Source organism: Carex rostrata, chromosome 6 (genome assembly GCF_964058835.1).
Source record: "Carex rostrata chromosome 6, lpCarRost1.2, whole genome shotgun sequence".
Taxonomy (NCBI): Eukaryota; Viridiplantae; Streptophyta; class Magnoliopsida; order Poales; family Cyperaceae; genus Carex; species Carex rostrata.
The window spans coordinates 13,405,871-13,428,310 of record NC_135923.1 but is presented as its reverse complement, the minus strand read 5'-3'; the positions used below and the strand labels follow the sequence as shown (position 1 = coordinate 13,428,310).

The window sequence follows — 22,440 nt, the reverse complement described above, 5'->3', positions numbered from 1 at the left end:
AACAAATGAAGTATTCATATCTAACTAATGAAGTATTCATACATGTTTAAAATAATTTATACAATTCAAAGTCAGACCCTTCTTGAACACCTCTTCTAACAAATATTCATATCTAATAACAGAAATGCATATCTAACAAATAAAGTATTCATATCTAACAAATGAAGTATTCATACATGTTCGAAATAATTTATACAATTCAACATTCAAACGTCAGATTCATCTCTCTCACTCCACCTCTTCCAAGAAGTATTCATATCTAACATGAAGTATGCATATCTAACAAATTAAGTATTCATATCTAACTAATAAAATATTCATATGTTCCACTGTGACAACTTTCGCTAGGCTAGCATGGACCCCCTCCAATGGTGCACCATGCTCTCCCCGCCGAATCTTGACGGTGCACCACTCTCTCCTCGTCGGATCTCGTCATATCTCGACGGTGCATCACGCTCTCCTCGTCGGATCTCGACGATGCACCACGCTCTCTCTTCTCGCTGGATCTTGACGGTGCACCACGCTCTTCTTGCCGGATCTCGACGGTGCACCATGTCGAGAAAGAGACTCGGAGAAGGAAGCCACGGAGAAGGAAAATTTGAAGTTCAGCAGGGGATTTCCAATTATAGTTAGCGGGGGACCACTAATTATTGCATTAATTAACTATCATAAACCGTTAATTAAGGGGGAGACAGATAGGGGACTGGAAAGGGGATGAAATCATTACCCTAATAAATTAACTTGTTGACTAAAATCATTTTTTTAGTTTAGACTAAAATAAATTCCCATTAATCCATTGTCATTTCATTCTGCAGCGAATATTTAACAATTCTTATTTAATTTTCATATTATATGAAACACATTGTATGGCAAATATTTGAAAAGTTAGATTGCAGAGTTAAATAACAAAAATTTGTACGATTACCAACATTGTGAACTAATTCACTGTCATCTCTTTCTAAATAATCGCTACAAAATTTATGTGCTAAATATTTATCCAAAAAAATATATATTTAACAGAAAAAATTGGGGTGATTAAATTTCCATAGTGAGGAATGCGTAAATATTGACTATCATTGGGTACAAGCATTGAAAGCTCCCCAAAAATATACCCAGATTTTTAATAAACAAATAAAAATGGAGAGAATAAAACAAGAGTCTTACGCAGGAGAGGACTGAGAATTTTTCGAGAAGCGTACAGGCATCGAGATAGCATAGATGAAATAGCCGTTTCACGTGCCATAATTTGTTATCTCAAATCTCCTCTCTCTTTTGTTAATGGTCTCTTTGTATTTCTTCTCAGTAGCATTCTTCTAACTGCGAAAAAAGCGGTTCTATATTTACACAGAGTACTGTATATATATATAGTGCTGAGTGAAAATTAACTATTTAGATAAGAATTAGTGATTGTTATTGGGCATACAGGTGGATTACCAAAATTAGAAAACAAATATAACTAAATTCAATTTAATTTTGAGCATTGTTCCCTTCACTGACCTTTAACTCTGGCCATCCAACCAACAAAGGGAAAAATAAGAAAGGTAAAAGAGAGCTTTCAAATCAAAAAAAAAAAAAAAAAAACTTTTGGTAAAAGAGTAGGATTATGAGAATCATTATTGAAGACAAACAAAGAAGACCTTCGCTTTTGAGAAACTTATAAAATATCATTTCTGATTACGCAGAAATGACTTTTATATTCTTAACAATATAGCAATAGTTTATAATTCTACGGAACTGTCAACCAAGCTTAATGATAATAAATATCAGAAACCAAAGTAAAAATAGTTTATATGCTAAACTATTTACAACAATAAAATTGGCAGGTATTGAATATACAATAAAGTTCTCAATATCGGTAATAATTTTTGTAACAATTAAACTATGGACTAAAAATACATAAGCAATATATAATGAAATAAATATTTGAAATATATATATATATATATATATATTAAGGTTGTAAGCAATTGCTGAGTATATATTTGATAAAAAAAAAGTAATTTACAAGGACACTAATTACATAACTCTAATTATGAAATAAAATCTCTCTAGAGTACAATTAATACTTCTTCATAGGGTCAACTCTCTCTATTCTACCTCTCATCCTAAGCATAGTGTTTCTAATTGTAACAATTAAATAAGAACGGCTCCGATCGATTGAGATAAAGGATGTTGTAGAAAAGAAAATCATTGGGCAATCTTTAATTCTTGATGGATGCATGAAATTGAAACCTACTGTTCGAGTAAAAAAAGATAGAGAACAGAAATCAGAAGTTACGCAATGGAAAATGATCTGCGTTCAATGCGTGGAAAACAAATATATTTCATAATACTACATTTCTGAAAATCCCAAATCATCCATTCGCATTTTCTAATAGTATTATTGTTTCTCCGTTAGTGTCGTCAGAAAAAAAATTTGCTGATCAAAATTAATTCCTAGATTAAATATTTAGGAAATCTGATGGTGAATTTCCAAATAATTTTCTACTGATTTTATGAGATAGGTGCAACCAAGTGGTTTCACAGGGATGGATTTCCCTAGACCAACCTTCTTGTTTGTTTTTTTTTTTTTTTTCTTCCAAATTCAACGTCAAATTTTCTAAATATTTTAACTTTTACAAAATTATTAAATATAAAATTTTAATAGCATTATACCCAAGAGCAATGACTGCTTTTGTACCTAAACAGTTTATTTGCTACATTATTAACTCAAGGGCTCATTATTTTAGGTAATGATTAGCACTACGCAGGTGGATATCAGTAAAACAATAACGAGCAATGATATTTATATTCGGAATAAAAAAATTACATAGTGATTTTGACACCAAATAATTTGTTAGTGGTATCTAAGCCATACTTAATAGCAAAAGGAAACGTCTAATTGTCCACAGCCTTTTGTCCACCATTTGTCCACAGCTTTCATTTGCACGAATACTGTAAAACTACTTCTACATGTCGTATAATAATACAATATATCACATAAAATATGTCAGTTAATAAAATATCAACCATCTAGTATTCAAAGTGGTTCCAAGATTGTTAGAAACAAATTGCAACTTGTACAACAGAACAAAAAAATGTACTTTCAAGTGTACTTTCGGAAATTACTGTTATAGGAAGTTATTGACTGTTAGTGTTAGTTATTGGCAGTTATTTAAGGCAAAATTAAATTTTTCGAATATTTTTTTTCTTTATTTAATGAACACACAAATAAATCATCAAAATAATGAATACTGTAAAATTGATCTCTTTAACTATAAAAATAAAATGTACAAACTATAAAATTGCAGTCATGCAAAATTCACAGATGAAAACGATAAAATAATTTTTTTAAAAAAATATCAATTTTCAATATTGTAAAAATATCAAGTTAAACTGTGAAAACAAAACGTAAAAACTATAAATTTTCAACAATGTAAAATTAGCAGATAAAAACTATTAAATAAAATTTAAAAAGTATCAATTTTCAATACTGTAAAATTGTCAACTTAAATTGTGAAAATAAAAAGTATAAACTATAAAATTTCAATAATGTAAAATAAACAGATGAAAACGATAAAACAAAATGTAAAAAATACAAAATTTCAATACTATAATTAGAACTATCAACTTAAAATATAAGAACAAATATACAAACTGTAAAATTTTAATATTGTAAAACTGACAGATGTAAACTATAAAACAAATCTATGTATAATGTTAACTATAAAAATAACAATTGCAAATTGTAATACATCATCGTTCAACAAAGATGAATACTGTAAAATCACAAGATGTATATTGTAAAACCACAAGGTGAATAATGTAAAATTAATAAAATTAATACTCCAGATTACCTCGCTCTCATCTCTCCTCCATATCGCATCTCTCAGATCGTCTCCTCATATCTCCTCCATATTGCCACTTTCTCATCTCTCTCCTCCATATTGTAAAAACCATTTCAACAATCTGCAAAATCAATCAAGCAAAATAACTAATGTATCATATAAAATTAACTGATATATCCTATGTACCTTTAAAATCAATCAAGCAAAATAACTGATGTATCCTATAAAATTAAATAATGTATACTATATAGGTGATAAAAACAATCCTGTAAAATAACTTATCTAATCAATGAAATTAATAGATGTATCTTATGTATGTGCAAAATAAATCATGTAAAATAACTGATATAACTAATATAGTTAACTGATGTTTCCTATAAAATAACAGATGTATCTTATAACATTGACAGATGTATCCTACACAATTAACTTATTTATCATATGTAATGGCAAAAATCCTATAAACTTACTAATGAAACCAATAAAATTAGTAAGTACATCATGTAAAGTTAAAAATCATACAGACCTCTCTGCAACACCATAAACTACAATCAAGGGAATGAAAATAAATTTTCACTTGAGAGCTAAATTTAAGCTTAATTATCAAGGGAATGATCAGGCAATGTCAAATTGTATACAAAAATTTACATCTTTACCACCATAAACTACAATCCTATAGCATCATAGTATTTCGATGCACATTAATTGATAACTCAAATTGTTTGTACATCAGAAAAATAGAATGAACTAATACAGTAAAGGTCAATTAAAAGCTAATACTAAGCCAGAGAATGAGCTCTGATACCTCGCATATTTAGCCTATATTTGACTTGATTTCGTACCAAATTCACGTTCTAAATTGTCAAAATCATGTGCATTTCATTGATATATCCTTAGAATTTGGTACTGTTGAGAGTTTGTATGTTTTCTGCAGGATTGGAGCAAAATACACGAAGAAACGGTGTTTTTGGACTCCCTGGTACGACCCTTACCAGGCTTGGTACGGCCTGGCCGTACCACCTTGGTACGGCCCTTACCAGGCTTGGTACGGCCCTTACCAGATTTGGTACGGCCCTTACCAGATTTGGTACAACCCTTACCAGACTTGGTACGGCCCTTACCAGATTTGGTACGGCCCTTACCAGACTTAGCCGATCCAGCCTCTTTCCCATCTTGTACGGCCTGGCCGTACCACCTTGGTACGGGCCGTACATAGATGCCGCCTGACAGAATTCAAATCTTGGCAGAGGCTATTTAAAGCGGGGGATCTCTCCATTTTCGGGGATTCCACTTCATTCCAGATTGAGAGCTCAGTGAAAGAGAGAAAGAGAGCAAAGGAGCAAGAGGAGAAGATCAAGGAAGAGGAAGAGGCGAGAATCGACGGATCTACACCTTCTCCATTCCCGATCTTCAATCTAGTTCTTTCATGACTTTCTCTATCTCTTTTCTTGTATATCTGGACAGATCCATGACTTGTGAGTAGTAGACTTTCGTTTCTAGGGTTTGTAGATGGATTTTCTTGATTTGTGTTGCTTTTCTTGATTTGGATCTTGTATGAACTCTTGTGATTGATTTGATTGTGAATTTGCTTGTCTTGATTGCTTTGTGTTGCTGTGATTGCATGTGGTGTGCCTATAGTGGTAGATCAACTCTAACAAGGTCATGTGACCATTGCCTTCTCTCAACCAAACCAATCCCTTTAGGTAGACTTGATCGAATTGAAGCCGAAAGGTTGAATTCTCCTCTAATCGACAGATTAGAGGTTACCTTAGATCTCCAATCAATCAACTAGAGGATCTGGACCAAAATACGAGAGTTGAGGTTTAGAAACCCTAGAAGGTGAAGAATTGAATCCAAAACTTAGATCTTGAACCAACAAACGAGAGTTGAGGTTTAGGAACCTTAGGTATGGTCAATTGAACCTTTATCAAGAGTTTAATACGAGGTACCAGCAAGAAATGCATCAACTCGAACTTGTAAGCTCTGTTCTGGTAAACCAGTACGGCCCTTACAAGAGTGGTGCGGCCTACCCGTACCAAGCCCCATACGGCTTGGTCATACCAGGTTGGTGCGGCCTGGCCGTACCAACTTGGTAAGGGCCGTACCACTAGAGGCAAATCAGAGATGAAGTCTGAAACCCTTGAAACACCTTTTATCCCAAATCAAAACACAGTTTATACCTTTTCTTGCACATTTACTATTCTATATCATTGTGTGATTGCTTGAGTTGATTCCTTAGGAAAATTAAACACCAAAACCCCTTTTTCTCACTTCTAGTCTTTAGCTAAGCTAAGTAAAATTCTAGATAAAGAAACCGTCCCTGTGGATCGATACCCGATTATACTCCTCGATAGGGTTGTGCACTTGCAACCCTAATCGGAAGGTGTAACCGAGGTTTAAAAGGTACGCTCCCAAGCGTACCGAAACTTGTGTTGCGCTTTACGCCGATCAAGTTTTTGGCGCCGTTGCCGGGGACGGCTACCATTTTCTGGATTTTTGCTTATCTTAGCTAATCTAGATTTTAATTTGTATCTTTTTTCTTTTATTTTTCTCTTACCACAGGAACACAGCTCTTCCTGCACAACCACCTCTCGACGCACCCCGCATCACAACCGACGCGACTCACGTGGAAGAGACAGAGAAGCTCAAGACGCTATGGAAACATACCAACAGTGGTTCGGCCACGACAATTCTCGAGGAGGAGGAGGCGGTCGATACAGGGTTGATCAGATCACAGCTCTATATGCTAGAGCTGCCGAGTTGGAGGAGGCCATGCAAGAGGCTCTAATCAAAATGAGCATGAAGGCAATCGGTAACCATCAACCACAGCCATGTGCCATATGTGGGGATAGGAGGCACTCTTACGAGTATTGCCCACTGGCGGATTGGGATGAGGAAACCGAACAGGTCAACTATCTCAGCAACTACGGTAGCAATTTCTACAACAATGCATCATTCGATAACTCAAACAATTGCTCATTCCAATCCGATCCACCCGAGCCGTACATTGATCCCGCCGTGAGTGACTTCGCACACGAGCAAAGGAAAATGAATCAAATCATGTGGGATCAAATGCAATCTATGTCTACTCAACTAGCTGCTCAGAATAAGTTGCTGGAGCAGTTGAGTCACATAGTCACCTCGAGCCAACCTCAACCTGGAAAGCTACCCGCTCAACCAGAACCAGACCCAAGAGGAGAGGTAAAGGCAATCTCTCTTAGAAGTGGGGCCCAATACAAGGAACCAGCCAACCTAACAGGTCAGATCCCATCTGACGCGACCCGCATTCCAGAGATGCGACTCGCATCAAGCTCTGAGTTGCAGGTTGAAACAAGCGAGTTGGAATCAGTGTATGGAGCAGATGTGACCACTGTCGACCTGGGAGAACCTGGATGCGGGCCGCATGAATCTCACGCGAGTCGCATGCCACAACCTGAAGACCTGGAGACCAGAGGAAGCGGGTCGGATGAAACCCACGTGGGGTCCGCACGCGAGCCGATTGCACCAGACGCGAGCCGCGTCAAAATCCAAACAGAGAGTCCGACCCCTGAACTCAAGCCTCTTCCAGTAAACTTCAGGTACGAGTTCCTCGACCCAGATAAAGCCTGTCCTGTGATTGTAAATGCAGATCTCAACCCTGATCGGACGGCCACACTCTTGGGGAAATTGAAAGCTCACATAAGCGCGATCGGGTGCTCGATCAAAGACTTGAAAGATATGGGGTGGATTTTTCTTTTGCAAGTGTTTGAGAACACAACGCTCCATTCAGATTTGCCCCCGTATTGCACTGCTGGACACTTTGAGGACTTCCAAACTCAGCAAAATGTGATCGCGAGCTTGATCGAGAAGCTGATGAGCACGAACCCAGCCACATGCATGCACAAGACCTTACCAGCGGATGATCACAGACACACGGACCATGCAGACCATCATACGGGCTGTGCACAACCAACCTGGTCGATGCATTATGTTCCTTGGTGTGTTAGAAAGAAAAAACCACCCGACCCTTATGAGGAAAGAATGGTGTATCCCTCCGACACATTCGACAAGGCGCTCCACCAAAAACCACCCGATCCACCTCCCACCAACCAGTGAGGCGCCCCCGCCTCACCCTTCACTTCATGTCTGGTTAGTTTCCATATTTTCTTCTATTTACTTTTTCTTGTGTGAATTCAAGCATTGAGGACAATGCTTCATTCAAGCTTGGGGGGGTGAATAAAAGAAAACTGTATCTGCATTTAGGTCATGTTTATTTTTCCAAAATTTGCATTTTTAGGTGATAAATTTGTGTGATTGCTTGGGTTAAGGACTTGTTCGAACAATTTTGGTTGTGATTTGGATGACTTTGAATAATTAGAACTAACCTCATAATTGATCAAAGAACTGATTAGGAAGGGATGTTTTGAGAACTTGAAAGGATGAAAACTTGAATTGTATCAAAAATCAATTTTTGAAACTGAACTGTGCCTTTTAAATAGGGAAATGGAGATTTTAAATAAAGATAGATTTGGATATTCATTGGTATGAATGAATACCAATGGATGTGTGTATTCATGGTATGTGCAAAAGAAAAATAAAATAAAATAAAAAGATGGAGAAAATAAGAGTACTGGCAATAAGTCTTATTGGGCGCCTTTGAGCTCGTCTCCCAAATTTAGAAAAGAAAAAAAGAAATAAATAAAGGATGGAGAAAATAAGAGTACTGGCAATAAGTCCTATTGGGCGCCTTTGAGCTCGTCTCCCAAATTTAGAAAAGAAAAAAAATAACTTTTGCATATATCAACACACGAAGTCCGGGACTTGCTAACCTAAGTTTGTTCCAAGCTTGGGGGAGAAAAAGGGAAAATCTCCACAAATGAGAGCTTGGTTTTAGTAAAAGAATGATAGATTGATCAATTCGAGTATTCAGCTTTGCAAGTATTAAAACATTCTAGAACTTGAAGTTTGATTAGTCAATTTGTGGGGTGAATCAAAATTGATCAAGGAAAGTCCAAATCATACCATAAAGATTCTCGAGGTTCTTGATTTAAGCAATTCATGTAAATTTTCACATTTAGGAACTTAACTTGCATTTAGAGTTCAACCCGGTAACAAAGAACAGATCTTTGCTTGAGGACAAGCAAGAGTTCAGCTTGGGGGAATTTGATACCTCGCATATTTAGCCTATATTTGACTTGATTTCGTACCAAATTCACGTTCTAAATTGTCAAAATCATGTGCATTTCATTGATATATCCTTAGAATTTGGTACTGTTGAGAGTTTGTTTGTTTTCTGCAGGATTGGAGCAAAATACACGAAGAAACGGCGTTTTTGGACTCCCTGGTACGACCCTTACCAGGCTTGGTACGGCCTGGCCGTACCACCTTGGTACGGCCCTTACCAGGCTTGGTACGGCCTACCCTTACCAGACTTGGTACGGCCTACCCTTACCAGGCTTGGTACGGCCCTTACCAGATTTGGTACGGCCCTTACCAGATTTGGTACAACCCTTACCAGACTTGGTACGGCCCTTACCAGATTTGGTACGGCCCTTACCAGACTTAGCCGATCCAGCCTCTTTCCCATCTTGTACGGCCTGGCCGTACCACCTTGGTACGGGCCGTACATAGATGCCGCCTGACAGAATTCAAATCTTGGCAGAGGCTATTTAAAGCGGGGGATCTCTCCATTTTCGGGGATTCCACTTCATTCCAGATTGAGAGCTCAGTGAAAGAGAGAAAGAGAGCAAAGGAGCAAGAGGAGAAGATCAAGGAAGAGGAAGAGGCGAGAATCGACGGATCTACACCTTCTCCATTCCCGATCTTCAATCTAGTTCTTTCATGACTTTCTCTATCTCTTTTCTTGTATATCTGGACAGATCCATGACTTGTGAGTAGTAGACTTTCGTTTCTAGGGTTTGTAGATGGATTTTCTTGATTTGTGTTGCTTTTCTTGATTTGGATCTTGTATGAACTCTTGTGATTGATTTGATTGTGAATTTGCTTGTCTTGATTGCTTTGTGTTGCTGTGATTGCATGTGGTGTGCCTATAGTGGTAGATCAACCCTAACAAGGTCATGTGACCATTGCCTTCTCTCAACCAAACCAATCCCTTTAGGTAGACTTGATCGAATTGAAGCCGAAAGGTTGAATTCTCCTCTAATCGACAGATTAGAGGTTACCTTAGATCTCCAATCAATCAACTAGAGGATCTGGACCAAAATACGAGAGTTGAGGTTTAGAAACCCTAGAAGGTGAAGAATTGAATCCAAAACTTAGATCTTGAACCAACAAACGAGAGTTGAGGTTTAGGAACCTTAGGTATGGTCAATTGAACCTTTATCAAGAGTTTAATACGAGGTACCAGCAAGAAATGCATCAACTCGAACTTGTAAGCTCTGTTCTGGTAAACCAGTACGGCCCTTACAAGAGTGGTGCGGCCTACCCGTACCAAGCCCCATACGGCTTGGTCATACCAGGTTGGTGCGGCCTGGCCGTACCAACTTGGTAAGGGCCGTACCACTAGAGGCAAATCAGAGATGAAGTCTAAAACCCTTGAAACACCTTTTATCCCAAATCAAAACACAGTTTATACCTTTTCTTGCACATTTACTATTCTATATCATTGTGTGATTGCTTGAGTTGATTCCTTAGGAAAATTAAACACCAAAACCCCTTTTTCTCACTTCTAGTCTTTAGCTAAGCTAAGTAAAATTCTAGATAAAGAAACCGTCCATGTGGATCGATACCCGATTATACTCCTCGATAGGGTTGTGCACTTGCAACCCTAATCGGAAGGTGTAACCGAGGTTTAAAAGGTACGCTCCCAAGCGTACCGAAACTTGTGTTGCGCTTTACGCCGATCAAGCACCTTGATCAAAACCTCAAAACCATGAGACAAGCTCAAATGCTGCAGATTGTACCTCTTCTCTTAATTTACTATTAGGCCACCAAAATCAAGAGAAGTTCAGAAGATTAAGAATAGATACAACCCCCATTACACTCTTTGAGGACAATGAATTGATATGTCTGCAATATACACAAATTACATATGTCATTTAGTAGTATGGTAATGGTGATATATTTTCAAATATACCATGTTCATTCTTCTTAGACTTTTGTTCAACACAGCACTGGATATCTCCAGTTTCTGTCTCATTCAAGCGAGAAATTCTTCCGCCCAAGGCTCTCTCTCTCACCTCTCATTCTTATTCCAGACTGCACTAAAAAAACTACTGAAATAAAAGCAAGGTACTGTTTTGCAAAGGAAATTACATGCAAAAAATAGATGTCACACTAATATATGATTTGATGGTACCTCATTAGTTCATTTTCGTTCTTTGCTCCATGAATTTTATTCCTATATGAGATATTAACCATCAAAACATTAATTCTGAGTTCTTCAGAAGTAAAAAATCATTTGTACACTAACAAATTTTTTACAACTGAAAAGAAGAAAAATAAATAAATAACCTGATGGCCAATGGGCCTGCTATTATGCAAGATACGAGAAAAAAGGTAGAAGAAGTCTCTCTTCTCCTTCAATGTTCGCAAGCTACCCGAGTCAATAACACGGTAGTTTATCAGTCAACTTGCACAATTAGGTGGACTATCCAGATTTGGTGTTGCAATAAGTAAAGTTCAATCAAAGAACTATGGAAATGAACATTTCATTACTCCAAGTATGAATCTATAATATTCAACACCAATTTAATGCAAGAACCGATGAGATAGATTAAAGAGAAAGGACAGCCTTATCCTGGTGATCGGTCATTTCTAGGGGGTCGAGACAGTCCCATCGGTCATCTTCAATCTCATAAATAGATTGTGTAATACTAATTCAACTTAATTGCGAGATTATACTTCATAAACATGCTCTTTGATCCTAAGAGAGATGGAATCCATCGACCTGACAACCCACCATTCAAATCCTACACAACAAAAAATGATACCATCACAAATCAAACCATGCACATAACTTGTTTGACGAAATGCCAAAGCAAAAAACCACACACTAACCTGATAAGTAAAGGAGTTGTATTGGATCTGACCTCATACTCTAACGATAAGACAATACAAATCATTAAGTTTGTTGGGTTTCGGGGCTGGTAACCAAAACTCGTTTAGACTTAAGTTGCGGAAAGAACGTAGAACAAAAATTTTTACTTCTAACTTAAGCCAATGATTAAACGGGGCATGTCAGGAAACTTTCCAAGGCGGTCCACCTTCAGTATTCCTTTGGCATCAAAACCCAATTTAATCCTTTTACAGATCTACTCCATGATTGATTTCTAAAACTTTAATCTACTTACCAATTAAATAGATTAATATAACATATTTATATCTTGTTTCCAAATCACAGTTGGAATGCAGACCGAGAGAGTAGAGCCTCACCAGGGAAGGAATCGACTCGGAGTATCACACGTGTGATACCTCTATAGGTTATCCACCAGGACTAACTAGAGAGTGGTTTATTTCTTTTGCCAGAAATACTATAAACTACAGAATTCTGCAAAAATACTATTCACGGGGAAAAAGACGAAAACCCGTAAACACGAATTTTCGGTTACTCAGTTTCATCAATAAGCAAAAACTGACATACCGCGAAATTCGGTAAAACACTATTCATCAATCCCGTAAATATACTCCACAACAACCCGCAAGATTATACGTCAACTACGTGTAACTTTCTTTTCTCAACCAAAACACTATTTGGGAGAGAAACCGAGAAAGAGAGAAAATACCGATTCGATTCTGCACGAAACGATACAAGTGAATTAGCGATTTTTCTCTCTACATGCACCCATCTATTTATAGGGTTTTGAGGAGGTTCGCAAAAGACCGAAATACCCCTCAACATATGCCTATTTACAAGATATGTCATTGAATGGATAAGGATGACATGTCATGTGGATAAGATCGATGACGTGTCATCTGGATAGGATCGATGACGTGTCATCTGGATAGGATCGATGACATGTCATGCGGATAAGGACGAATCTGAAAAGACCCGAATGCCCTCGGCCCGAATACAAATAATATTCGTATAATTATTCTAAACAATTATATATATTTTTCTTGCGGTTGTTGTTTCGGTAATTTATACAACGTGTCCTGCACATTTATAAATTAACCGGTTAACTTTTATACAACGTGTCACACACGTTTATAAATTAACTAATGTTTTTGCTTGTTATTTTTACATAACATTTATAATTTAATTATAACACGTATAATTAATTATAACCATCTTACTATTGATCATAACCAATTTATAATCAATCACAATAAGATTCTCCGATTAACTCCTATATGGTGTGACCCGATAGGATCTGTGTTATGTTGGTAAATAGAATTAAAACTGTTTTAACTTCTATAATCATGAGAGGCATCTGGCAAAATGCATCATGACCATCCAATTACACAGATGATGCTGTACAATACAATATCACGATCCAGTAAACAATTTACTTGTGTCAGTTCTTTTGTCACGTAGCTATCAGATTAGTTTCAAGATAGGTGTGTGTCATCCTTGTAAACTTAATCTTTTCTTGATCTTGAGCAGATTATCAAATATGATTACTCTTGTAATCATACCGCGCGCTGATAATCTTACTCTATCAAGGGGCCCAGTGATGCTATAGCTCGTATAGAGATACGAGGGACAATAGTACTTTTGGTAAACCATCACTACCTCAGCTAAGCCATGTATACCGAAGAGCTACCGTTATAACTGCATTTTACCGACAGCGTTTGATAACAATCACACATATACATTTCTTAGTAGGAAAGATGAATACCTCATACTTTAGAACTTAACACTGAATGAAAGCATTAATGACACGAACACAATTCCGTATAATGTTTCATTCGGGGTCTGCCAGATATCATGTTCCTGGAACATATATCTATGTGATTAAAATGACAACTCCTTGTCTATGGTCTGTAAAACTTGACCATCATTTAATCCACATACTAACCTTACAGCGGTAATTAGTGTTCCTGCTAATTACCTTGGTCAGTGACCTTTTAAGAGTATATATCATCTCTATTATGGAGTTTCACAATTTCAGTCATGAACTCGAAATGATCCATAAATGCAATAATACTCAAGGCAACAAAATGATATTAATCATCCAATTCATGAACAAAGCTTTATATAATCAAAATTATCGTATTATTGACTTCTAGATTATTACAAGCTAACAAAGTTACCACCGGGGATGTGTAATCTACAGAGCTAGTGAAAATAAAGAGAAGGTACCAATGTCGTGGAGGCAGGGAGGCAGGGAGGCAGATAAAATGAACAAAAATGAATCTGCTCGCTGATGCTATCCTCTTCATTTCTTCTCATTTACCTTCGCCATCTAAACTCATCTCTTTCGCTCTTGCTTGCTCCAGTAGTAGACATTTGCGGTATCCAGTTCACACCAATGAGGCGTCAGACCGTTCTTCTCTGAGCAAGTTAATGTCGCTGTCAAGGGCCCCTTCGTCCCTCTCTTCCTCTTGCCCCATTATCGAGCGAGTTAGCATCGATTCTTCATTGATTCTTCAGATTCGATCTTGCAATGGTATTTTAGAGGTAGAAGTAAAGGTGGATGTGATGATTTGAGAGAGATTTTGAAGAGAGTTTCGGTCGAGATCAGATCTGAATGCAAAAGAAACGGGGCAAAAGCTAAAAATCAATGAATAAGAATCAGAATTATGGTGAGAGAAGAGAACGGAGAGAGGGATCAGGAGAGAAAAGATACGGGGAGAGATCGGAAATTTGTAAAAAGGAAATTACGATGTTGAAGAAAGAAGGTTTATTTAAGGAAATCGTGCTGGTGGGGATCGGCTACCATGAAAACTCGTTAGAAAATGGATCAGGTCATTGGAGTTTGACAGTTAAAGTCAGTTGAATGGGAGTCGGATAAGGCTGTGGACAGATGGTGGACAAAACATGATGGACATGAACCTTTTCTCTAGAGTAAAAGAGGTTTTTTACTCCATGGCAAAAAAAATCTATTTTGAAAATCCAAACAACCGATTCGAACCGCTCAACATGATCTCCATATTGAAATGTGCTTGGAGACCAAATTTTACATTTTTTGGAATTTTTTTACTATTTATTAAGACACTTTGAAAATCGCCGATCCGGTGGTCCAAAATTTTTTACTGTTCACCCGGATTTTCAGATTTTCAAAGCGGCTTATTAAATAGTAAAAATATTTCAAAAAATGTAAAATTTAGTTTCCAAGCATATTTTATTATGAAAAACATGTTGGAAGGTTCGAATCGGCTATTTAAACTTTGAAAATGAAGATATTGCATGGAGTATAAATGTGTTTTACTCTATAGCTCACCGTAACTCATCTCTATATAATATATGGAGGCTATAAATTAAAGAGGAAGAAAAAGATGGTTTTAGAAGTTACTATATTTATTTATATATTTTAATAAAGATTGGAAATCAAGTCACTCAACTATTTAACATTTACAAGAAATTATTCCTTCCATGTTTTAAATCTGCAATCTCCCACACAGAGAGCATTGCCTTTGCCACTAGACTAAATGCTAGTCTCTACTGTATCTTTCTTGCTTGTATGAAATTGAATATAGACGCAGATTGTGTAGTTTTTTCATGAAAACTAAAGCTCAAACATAAAATGGATTTATTTCTAAAAAATATTGACTAATTATTTATACATTAAACACCAATTTTTATATCAGTACGCTATATGTAATATTAATTAAAAATAGTCGTTCTATTATGAATCAGGGTTTTGCAATGCAAATTTTGTTCAGATCAGAACAACCATTTGACTTACATTTAGGGGTGGCAACGAGCTGTTAAAGAGCGAGCTAGGCCACACTCGTACTCGGCTTGTTAGTGTATCAAGCTGAGCGAGCGAGTTTAGATTTTAAGTCCCGAGCTAAAACTATTGCTCAAGACTGACTCGTGGCTTGTCCGAGCGAGCCGAGCTAGCTCTCGTTATTAGCTTGACAGATTTATAAATTTGTATATTTTTTTCCTGCTATATCTTAAATTTTCATAACACATCTTATCAATTATGGCTAAAACAAAATAATATTTATATGACTAATTATTGAGGAATGCTCTTAATTCAATTGTAATTAAGAAAATCAACTACTATAAATTAAGTTTACAGCTAAATTCATACATACAAATATATCAAAATCCTAAATTCATACAAGTATATTCACATAATAAATTTATGCATACTAAATCAAACAAATTCATACAAATTAACCTAATAGCATTTCCAAATCATACTCCTCAAAAGACCGTACTCCTCAAAAGACCATGACAAGTCTGGTAATGCCGGCAAACATCACAACCAAGCATAGTTGTTTAAACGAGTGACGACAGCTTTGGTCTGGAGGTAGTTACTGAGGCTGTCCAAGCCCTTCTCTCTGCCAATGCCGCTCATCTTGTACCCACCAAGCGGAATCGCCGCGTCAAATATGACGTAGCAGTTGATCCACACCGTTCCTACCCTCAGTGCTCGCATCAGCGTGTTTGCGGAGTTCAGATTGTTTGTGAACACTCCGGCCGCCAACCCGTATGGGGTCGCATTGGCCCTCTGTATCACCTCATTCAAATCCCTGTTATTCAAACGAAAAGGGAACGTTCTAACTTGTAAGTCAGATCTTTGAGAAGGGTATTTTGGGACTTTGGTTGGACCATAGGCTGGTTTAGAAAAGGTATCTTAGGCTAGAGAAAACACTTGACTAAATTGATCTCTTGAAATTTGCTAGCAACCGGTCTCAACTATATAATATATCACAGAAAATATGATTTATCAGTGATAGATCTAAACATTTTACTAGTTGGAAGATGAGTACATGTAAATAGGTAATATTATAAATCACATGTAGTCATTAGCCTTACTTGAACTTGAGAATGGTTTGAACCGGACCAAAAATCTCTTCTTGTGCTATGGTCATCTCATCCTGTAAATTCATCAAAGACTAGATATCACTACAATAACACAAAGAATGAGCTGTATTTAATTATCATTTGGGCAAGAATAAGCTACATGTAATTGGCTTATAAAAAGAGGAAATAATCTCTGAAATAAACTTGAGAAAGAAAAAAGTAAAAGGAATTTTATAAAGACATACCTTGACATCAGAAAATACGGTGGGCTGGATGTAAAAACCCTTGGTTCCTACTCTTTCTCCTCCTGTCACTAGGGTGGCACCAGAGTCAATGCCAGACTTGATGTATCTCAAAATCGTGTTAAGTTGTTTGTTATCAATCTGCAAAATTCAAATTTGTCTTTGTCAAATAGATTATTTCTTGTTGTTTAATTGCATAATTACAATTAACTTAGGTTTTCCAGCACAAAATGGGTTAAAGTGAAGATCAAAAGGAACTGGTACCATAGAAGAACCTATGTGAAAGACAAATTCGAAATGACGAGATCTGTCAAAAAGTTGGAAGTTTTCTGACCTAGATAAATTCTGACAAATTTACCCAGACCTAACATCTCAAGTTTTGATAGCGAAGATAGTCTGATTACACTTAAATATTCGTTATATAATTTTTGTCAGGAAAATCAGAAGTTCTGAATATGAAATAAATAATTACTTGGGGTCCTTGTTCGACTCCCTCCTTGAATGGGTCACCAACAACACGCTTCAAGGCACGTGCTTTTGCCTTCTCGACAAACTCATCATACACGCGTTCATGCACAAATGTGCGGGAACCAGCGCAGCAGCATTGTCCCTATAATAAGGAGAAACAAATGATTAATATATTCCCTCATGTTAACTCCCAAGATAGACATTTATTATTATTTTTTTTAAGAGAAAGGTTCATATGCCTGATTGAAGAAAAGAGCAAAATGTGCAAGCTCAACAGCTTGATCAACATCAGCATCATCCATGACAATAAAAGGAGATTTGCCTCCAAGCTCTAGTGTCACTGCCTTTAAGTTGCTTTTAGCTGCCAATTCTTGTATGATTTTTCCAGTGGCGGTTGACCCTGTGAAAGCAATCTCAACAAAGAAAAAGAAACTATTATTAGGATTTGGAATTATGAACTACAAACAACAAGTCTTAGAACTAACTCTCTTTGATTAGTAATTCTTCTATCCGATTTCTTAATAATTTTCTGAAATTGAGCAGGTGGCATAAGAAACTATAGTTCAAGGAAAAGTATATAACTGCATGTGAGAAGTTATTTTAGAAATGTACCTTATCAACATCCATGTGGCCAGCAAGAGCAGCACCAGCTTTGGGCCCAAAACCTGACACCACATTCAACACGCCATCAGGTAGCCCGGCCTGAAACATTATAAATTTACAAAATGGAAACATTATTATCCAGAATTTAAACAAGGAGTTGGTCAACTATGAACTGACTGACCTCATGCAACAGCATGGCCGCGTAAAGAGCAGTGAGTGGAGTCTGCTCAGCAGATTTGAGCACCACAGTATTGCCACATGACAGAGCAGGTCCCACCTTCCAGGCAAACATGAGGAGAGGGAAGTTCCAGGGGATGATCTGACCCACCACACCGATGGGCTCGCGCAATACCTGCACATGGTGAGGCCCATCACTCGGGACAATCAACCCGTGTATTTTGTCAGCCCATCCTATGAAATTTTGCAAAGTTTCAATAATAAGATAATTTAAGTACAAAATTTTGTTACATCATATAATTTTTAAAAAAATAATTAAGAAAGAAAACTAACAGTATAAATTACCAGCATAGTAACGAATGGCGCGAGACAGCATAGGAACCTCTATCTTTGCCGACTGTTCAAATGGCTTCCCATTATCCCATGACTCCAGTGCTGCCAGCTCATTATTGTGTTTGTCGATCAAATCCGCAAATCTAAACAAGATGCGTGATCTTTCCTGTCACCCGAAAAAGCTGGTTTCAGTATTTAAAATCATAATTTTATCTCATTTACATAGGCAGTCTACATTCCTTCAGGGTGTCATTAAATTTTACTATTAACTTTTTTTATGTTGAAATACGGTTTGCAATGTTTCTCATATAATCATAGTTAAAAATGATTCAGAAGTACTTGGCAATGTTTTGCAAAACACATGTGGTTGGAGCTGATTTAGATGTCAAAGCAGTAAAGAAAAATCTCGGAAATGTCGGGCTGTAGGTTGAATGGTGAGCTTAGAGCTTAGGCTCCATTTCGGGTGGGTTGTATATGTTTTATTTTCTTAGTTGGAAAGAGTGCTACTGAAACTTAAGCCGTTTACATTTTGTTTAATCATTGTCAGTGAGATCATAATCAAACGAGACAACTATTCAGAGAGGTAGTCTTAAGTTAGTTTGCTTGACGATCTTTTCCCATTGACTAGCCGCCTTCCAACGATATAATGAAATCCCATAGCATAGAGCTTCAAACTTCAATTCCCGGACAACTTCCCCCTTTCTTCCATTACCACTATCTCCTCCCCGGCTACCCCTACTTGTTAACTGGACATCTGTTACATAGATGCATTTTAGGTTTTATGTGATAGAATTTATTATGCACAAGATCATCAGCTGCAAAATCATTCCCAACTCAAATCCAACTGTTGTGGTTTTAGTTACTGTTTAATCATCTCAATTGGACAAAAAATTCAATGTAAGATGTTGGAATTCATATGAATAGTATAATCATGACAGTGAAAATTAGTAATTTATTAAACAACATAAAAGGAATAGTAAAGAGAATTTATACATAAGCTGGCATCTTTGGCCATGGACCTTCATCGAATGCCTTGCGTGCAGCTTTGACCGCACGTTCTATATCCTCTGCATCTCCTTCTGCCATGTGTGCAATCACCTCCCCTGTGCGTGGGTCCAGGGTTGGGAATGTTTTGCCTGGTAAAGAATTAACATGTAAGATTTATTTTCCGAAAGAAGAAATAAAAAAAATTACAGTGCTAATTCAAATAGAAACTTCTAAAATTTTATGGGTCTATCTATGTGCAATTTTACAGCTAACAAAGTTTCAATCAGTTGTTTGAGAATTGTGGTGGATGGGTAACAGCACAATAAAAGAAGCCATAAGTTTCTCATGTATTGTTCACAAAGAAATTAACAATATCATATATATCCCTTGAAGAACAGGGAAATCAGAACTGGCAATTTTACATGTGTATGCAAGCAATTATGCCAATGTTGAACTCAATGTCAGTACAACAGAAAATAGTAGAAATTTTTAATGTGCAATTCTCTTCTTCATGCTCTCAATCTCTCATTGAGTACGGCTTCCAATAAAATATGAAGATCATCTCAGTACATAATAGTACCACACAAGTACTTGATTACGTGTTGACATTGGTGATAAAATCTACTGGTAGCTCCTATCAGCTTTTTCAAAAAAAATAAAATAAAAAGACATTGTTGATAAATTGATAACCCAAGACAAGCACACATTGATAAGAATAATTAATTCATTAGTCGGTTTATGCAGCTAATCTTAAAAAAAAAAAAAAAGATAAAATTAATTAATACTCAAGTGTTACATTACCACAATCTCTCTTCATTTAAATTTGGGTTTTATGTAAAGCTAGTTGAATTATTCTTACCTGAAGCTGCATCGACCAACTGTCCATTGATGAGGAGTTGTGTGTAATTTGCTTGAACTGGAGGTGTGATTGGATCTTCTATGAGAGTCGAAGTACTGAACCTTTGGGAAATTCCTGGTGCTACTCCGAGATTTCTTTCTAGAAGAGTGTATAAAACCGATCAAATAGTCAGATCTTTTTCATTTTGTTAAACATGAGTTCTAATATAAAACTTAGTCCCTTAGCTTTTTATTTCTTGTCAACAGTTTAAAATCTCAATATGCAGAAAGGAAATGTGAAGTGTCTCAGAAAATTAGTTGCAAATGCAAAAGGACTATTTTGTTCACCCAGATTTTCCTGTCTAAGGTGTGGATTTACGATTGGAGCTGTCGAAAATCTCAAATAAATATGAAAATTAAGACATTTTTTTTTAGTTTTATACTACTTTTAGATCACAGAAAAAATAAGTAATGCCAACGAAGTTAGAACATATATAGTATGGCAACGAATTAGCAAAGAATATGTAAAAATAAAGCAACAACAATAGTGTACTATGTATCATTAGTGGTATAGCCATGTATATCCATCTTTTTTATTTGCCAAAAGTCTTAGAACTCTTAAAAATCATTCTAATAATTTACCATTTGTACTGCTTATCAGGTTCAGTAGTAATTATTTTTTTTTTAGGTCAGGTTCAATACTAATTATGGAACACATAACAGCTTTAATGGGATGTTCTGCAAAGAAGTGAAGAGGGTTCAAAATCTAGCAACTACCCAATAATATTAAACCCAAGATATAAAAAATGTTTCGAATTTTTCTCAGGGTTAGAATTTATTGATAATAAATTTACTTGTTAACTTTAACAAAACCAAGATATCAAATGTTTCAGATAATTTTCAGAGTCGGAATCTATTGATAATAAATTAACTTGTTGGCTAAAATCTTTTTTATAGTTTAGACTAAAATAAATTTCCATTAATCCATTGTCATTTCATTCTGCAGCGAATATTTAACAATTCGTATTCAATTTTCATATTATATGAAACACATTGTATGACAAATATTTGAAAAGTTAGGTTACAGAGTTAAATAACAAAATTTGCACGATTACCAACATTGTGAACTAATTCACTGTCATCTCTTTCTAAATAATCGCTACAACAATTATGTGCTAAATATTTATCCAAAAAAATATATCTAACATAAAAAATTGGTGTGATTAAATTTTCATAGTGAGGAATGCGTAACTATGACTGTCATTGGGTACAAGCATTGATAACTCCCTAAAAATATAACCAAATTTTTAATAAACAAATCAAAATGGAGAGAATAAAACAAGAGTCTTACTCAGGAGAGGACTGAGAATTTTTCGAGAAGCGTACAGGCATCGAGATAGCATAGATGAAATAGCCGCTTCACGTGCCATAATTTAATATCTCAGATCTCCTTTCTCTCTCTCTCTTTTGTTAATGTAGCCAGGGGAGGAGGAATTCGTATCCTCTGCATTAACTCAAAAATGAATCTTTTGACTTAATGCATCTGGACCGTCCGATAAGCATTAAGATTCGTATGAATTAAATCCGCACTAATATTAAAGACCCCTATGTTTTGGGCCAGGACCGGATGAGCTCCGTTTACAATCGGACAGCCCATATGTATTAACTCAAAAGATGCTCTTATGAGTTAATGCAGAGCGGAGGGTTGTAGTACCCAATGGTGGCTGAGTAAACCTTAAAGATTTTTATTTTTTTCTAAAAGGTACCTAGAAAATTTATTTTACATGTCTCAGTTTCTGTAATAATACAAAAAATTTAGAGGATATATGTATAAAAGTAAGGGGGAATTTCATGTATCCCCTCAAAAACCTTGAAATTACGTATTTCCCCCTCTAAAATTCATAATATCATATTTACCCTTCAAAAATTCAAAAACTCACAAATTTATCCAATATGTTTGATATTTCTAATAAAACTCATTTTAAATATATAAATTGCTCATTTTACCCTTATCCCTATTTTCTTTCTCCTTTCTCTTCGTTCCTAAACAAATGAATATCCCAAGGTCTTTATGAATATCTGCTCTCTCTCTCTCTCTCTCTCT

The 22,440-nt window shown here is 36.2% G+C and overlaps 1 protein-coding gene and 1 long non-coding RNA gene across 2 annotated transcripts; both read right to left on the bottom strand.

The window, feature by feature from the left end:
* Positions 1-3,820: 3,820 nt before the first annotated feature.
* Positions 3,821-11,164, bottom strand: LOC144555191 (uncharacterized). Its single transcript, XR_013511994.1, has 3 exons — positions 11,125-11,164; positions 10,678-10,835; positions 3,821-3,948 (listed from the first exon to the last, which is right to left on the bottom strand). It is a non-coding gene; the product is annotated as an uncharacterized LOC144555191 (long non-coding RNA).
* Positions 11,165-15,917: 4,753 nt separating this feature from the next.
* Positions 15,918-21,796, bottom strand: LOC144555143 (aldehyde dehydrogenase family 2 member B7, mitochondrial-like). The gene is made up of 11 exons (XM_078303376.1): positions 21,688-21,796; positions 20,359-20,496; positions 19,506-19,648; positions 18,525-18,678; positions 18,184-18,413; positions 18,012-18,101; positions 17,639-17,812; positions 17,404-17,541; positions 16,935-17,072; positions 16,702-16,763; positions 15,918-16,415 (listed from the first exon to the last, which is right to left on the bottom strand). The coding sequence occupies exons 1-11, from the start codon at positions 21,764-21,766 to the stop codon at positions 16,142-16,144; spliced, it is 1,620 nt and encodes a 539-aa protein (XP_078159502.1). The 5' UTR covers positions 21,767-21,796; the 3' UTR covers positions 15,918-16,141.
* Positions 21,797-22,440: the final 644 nt, after the last annotated feature.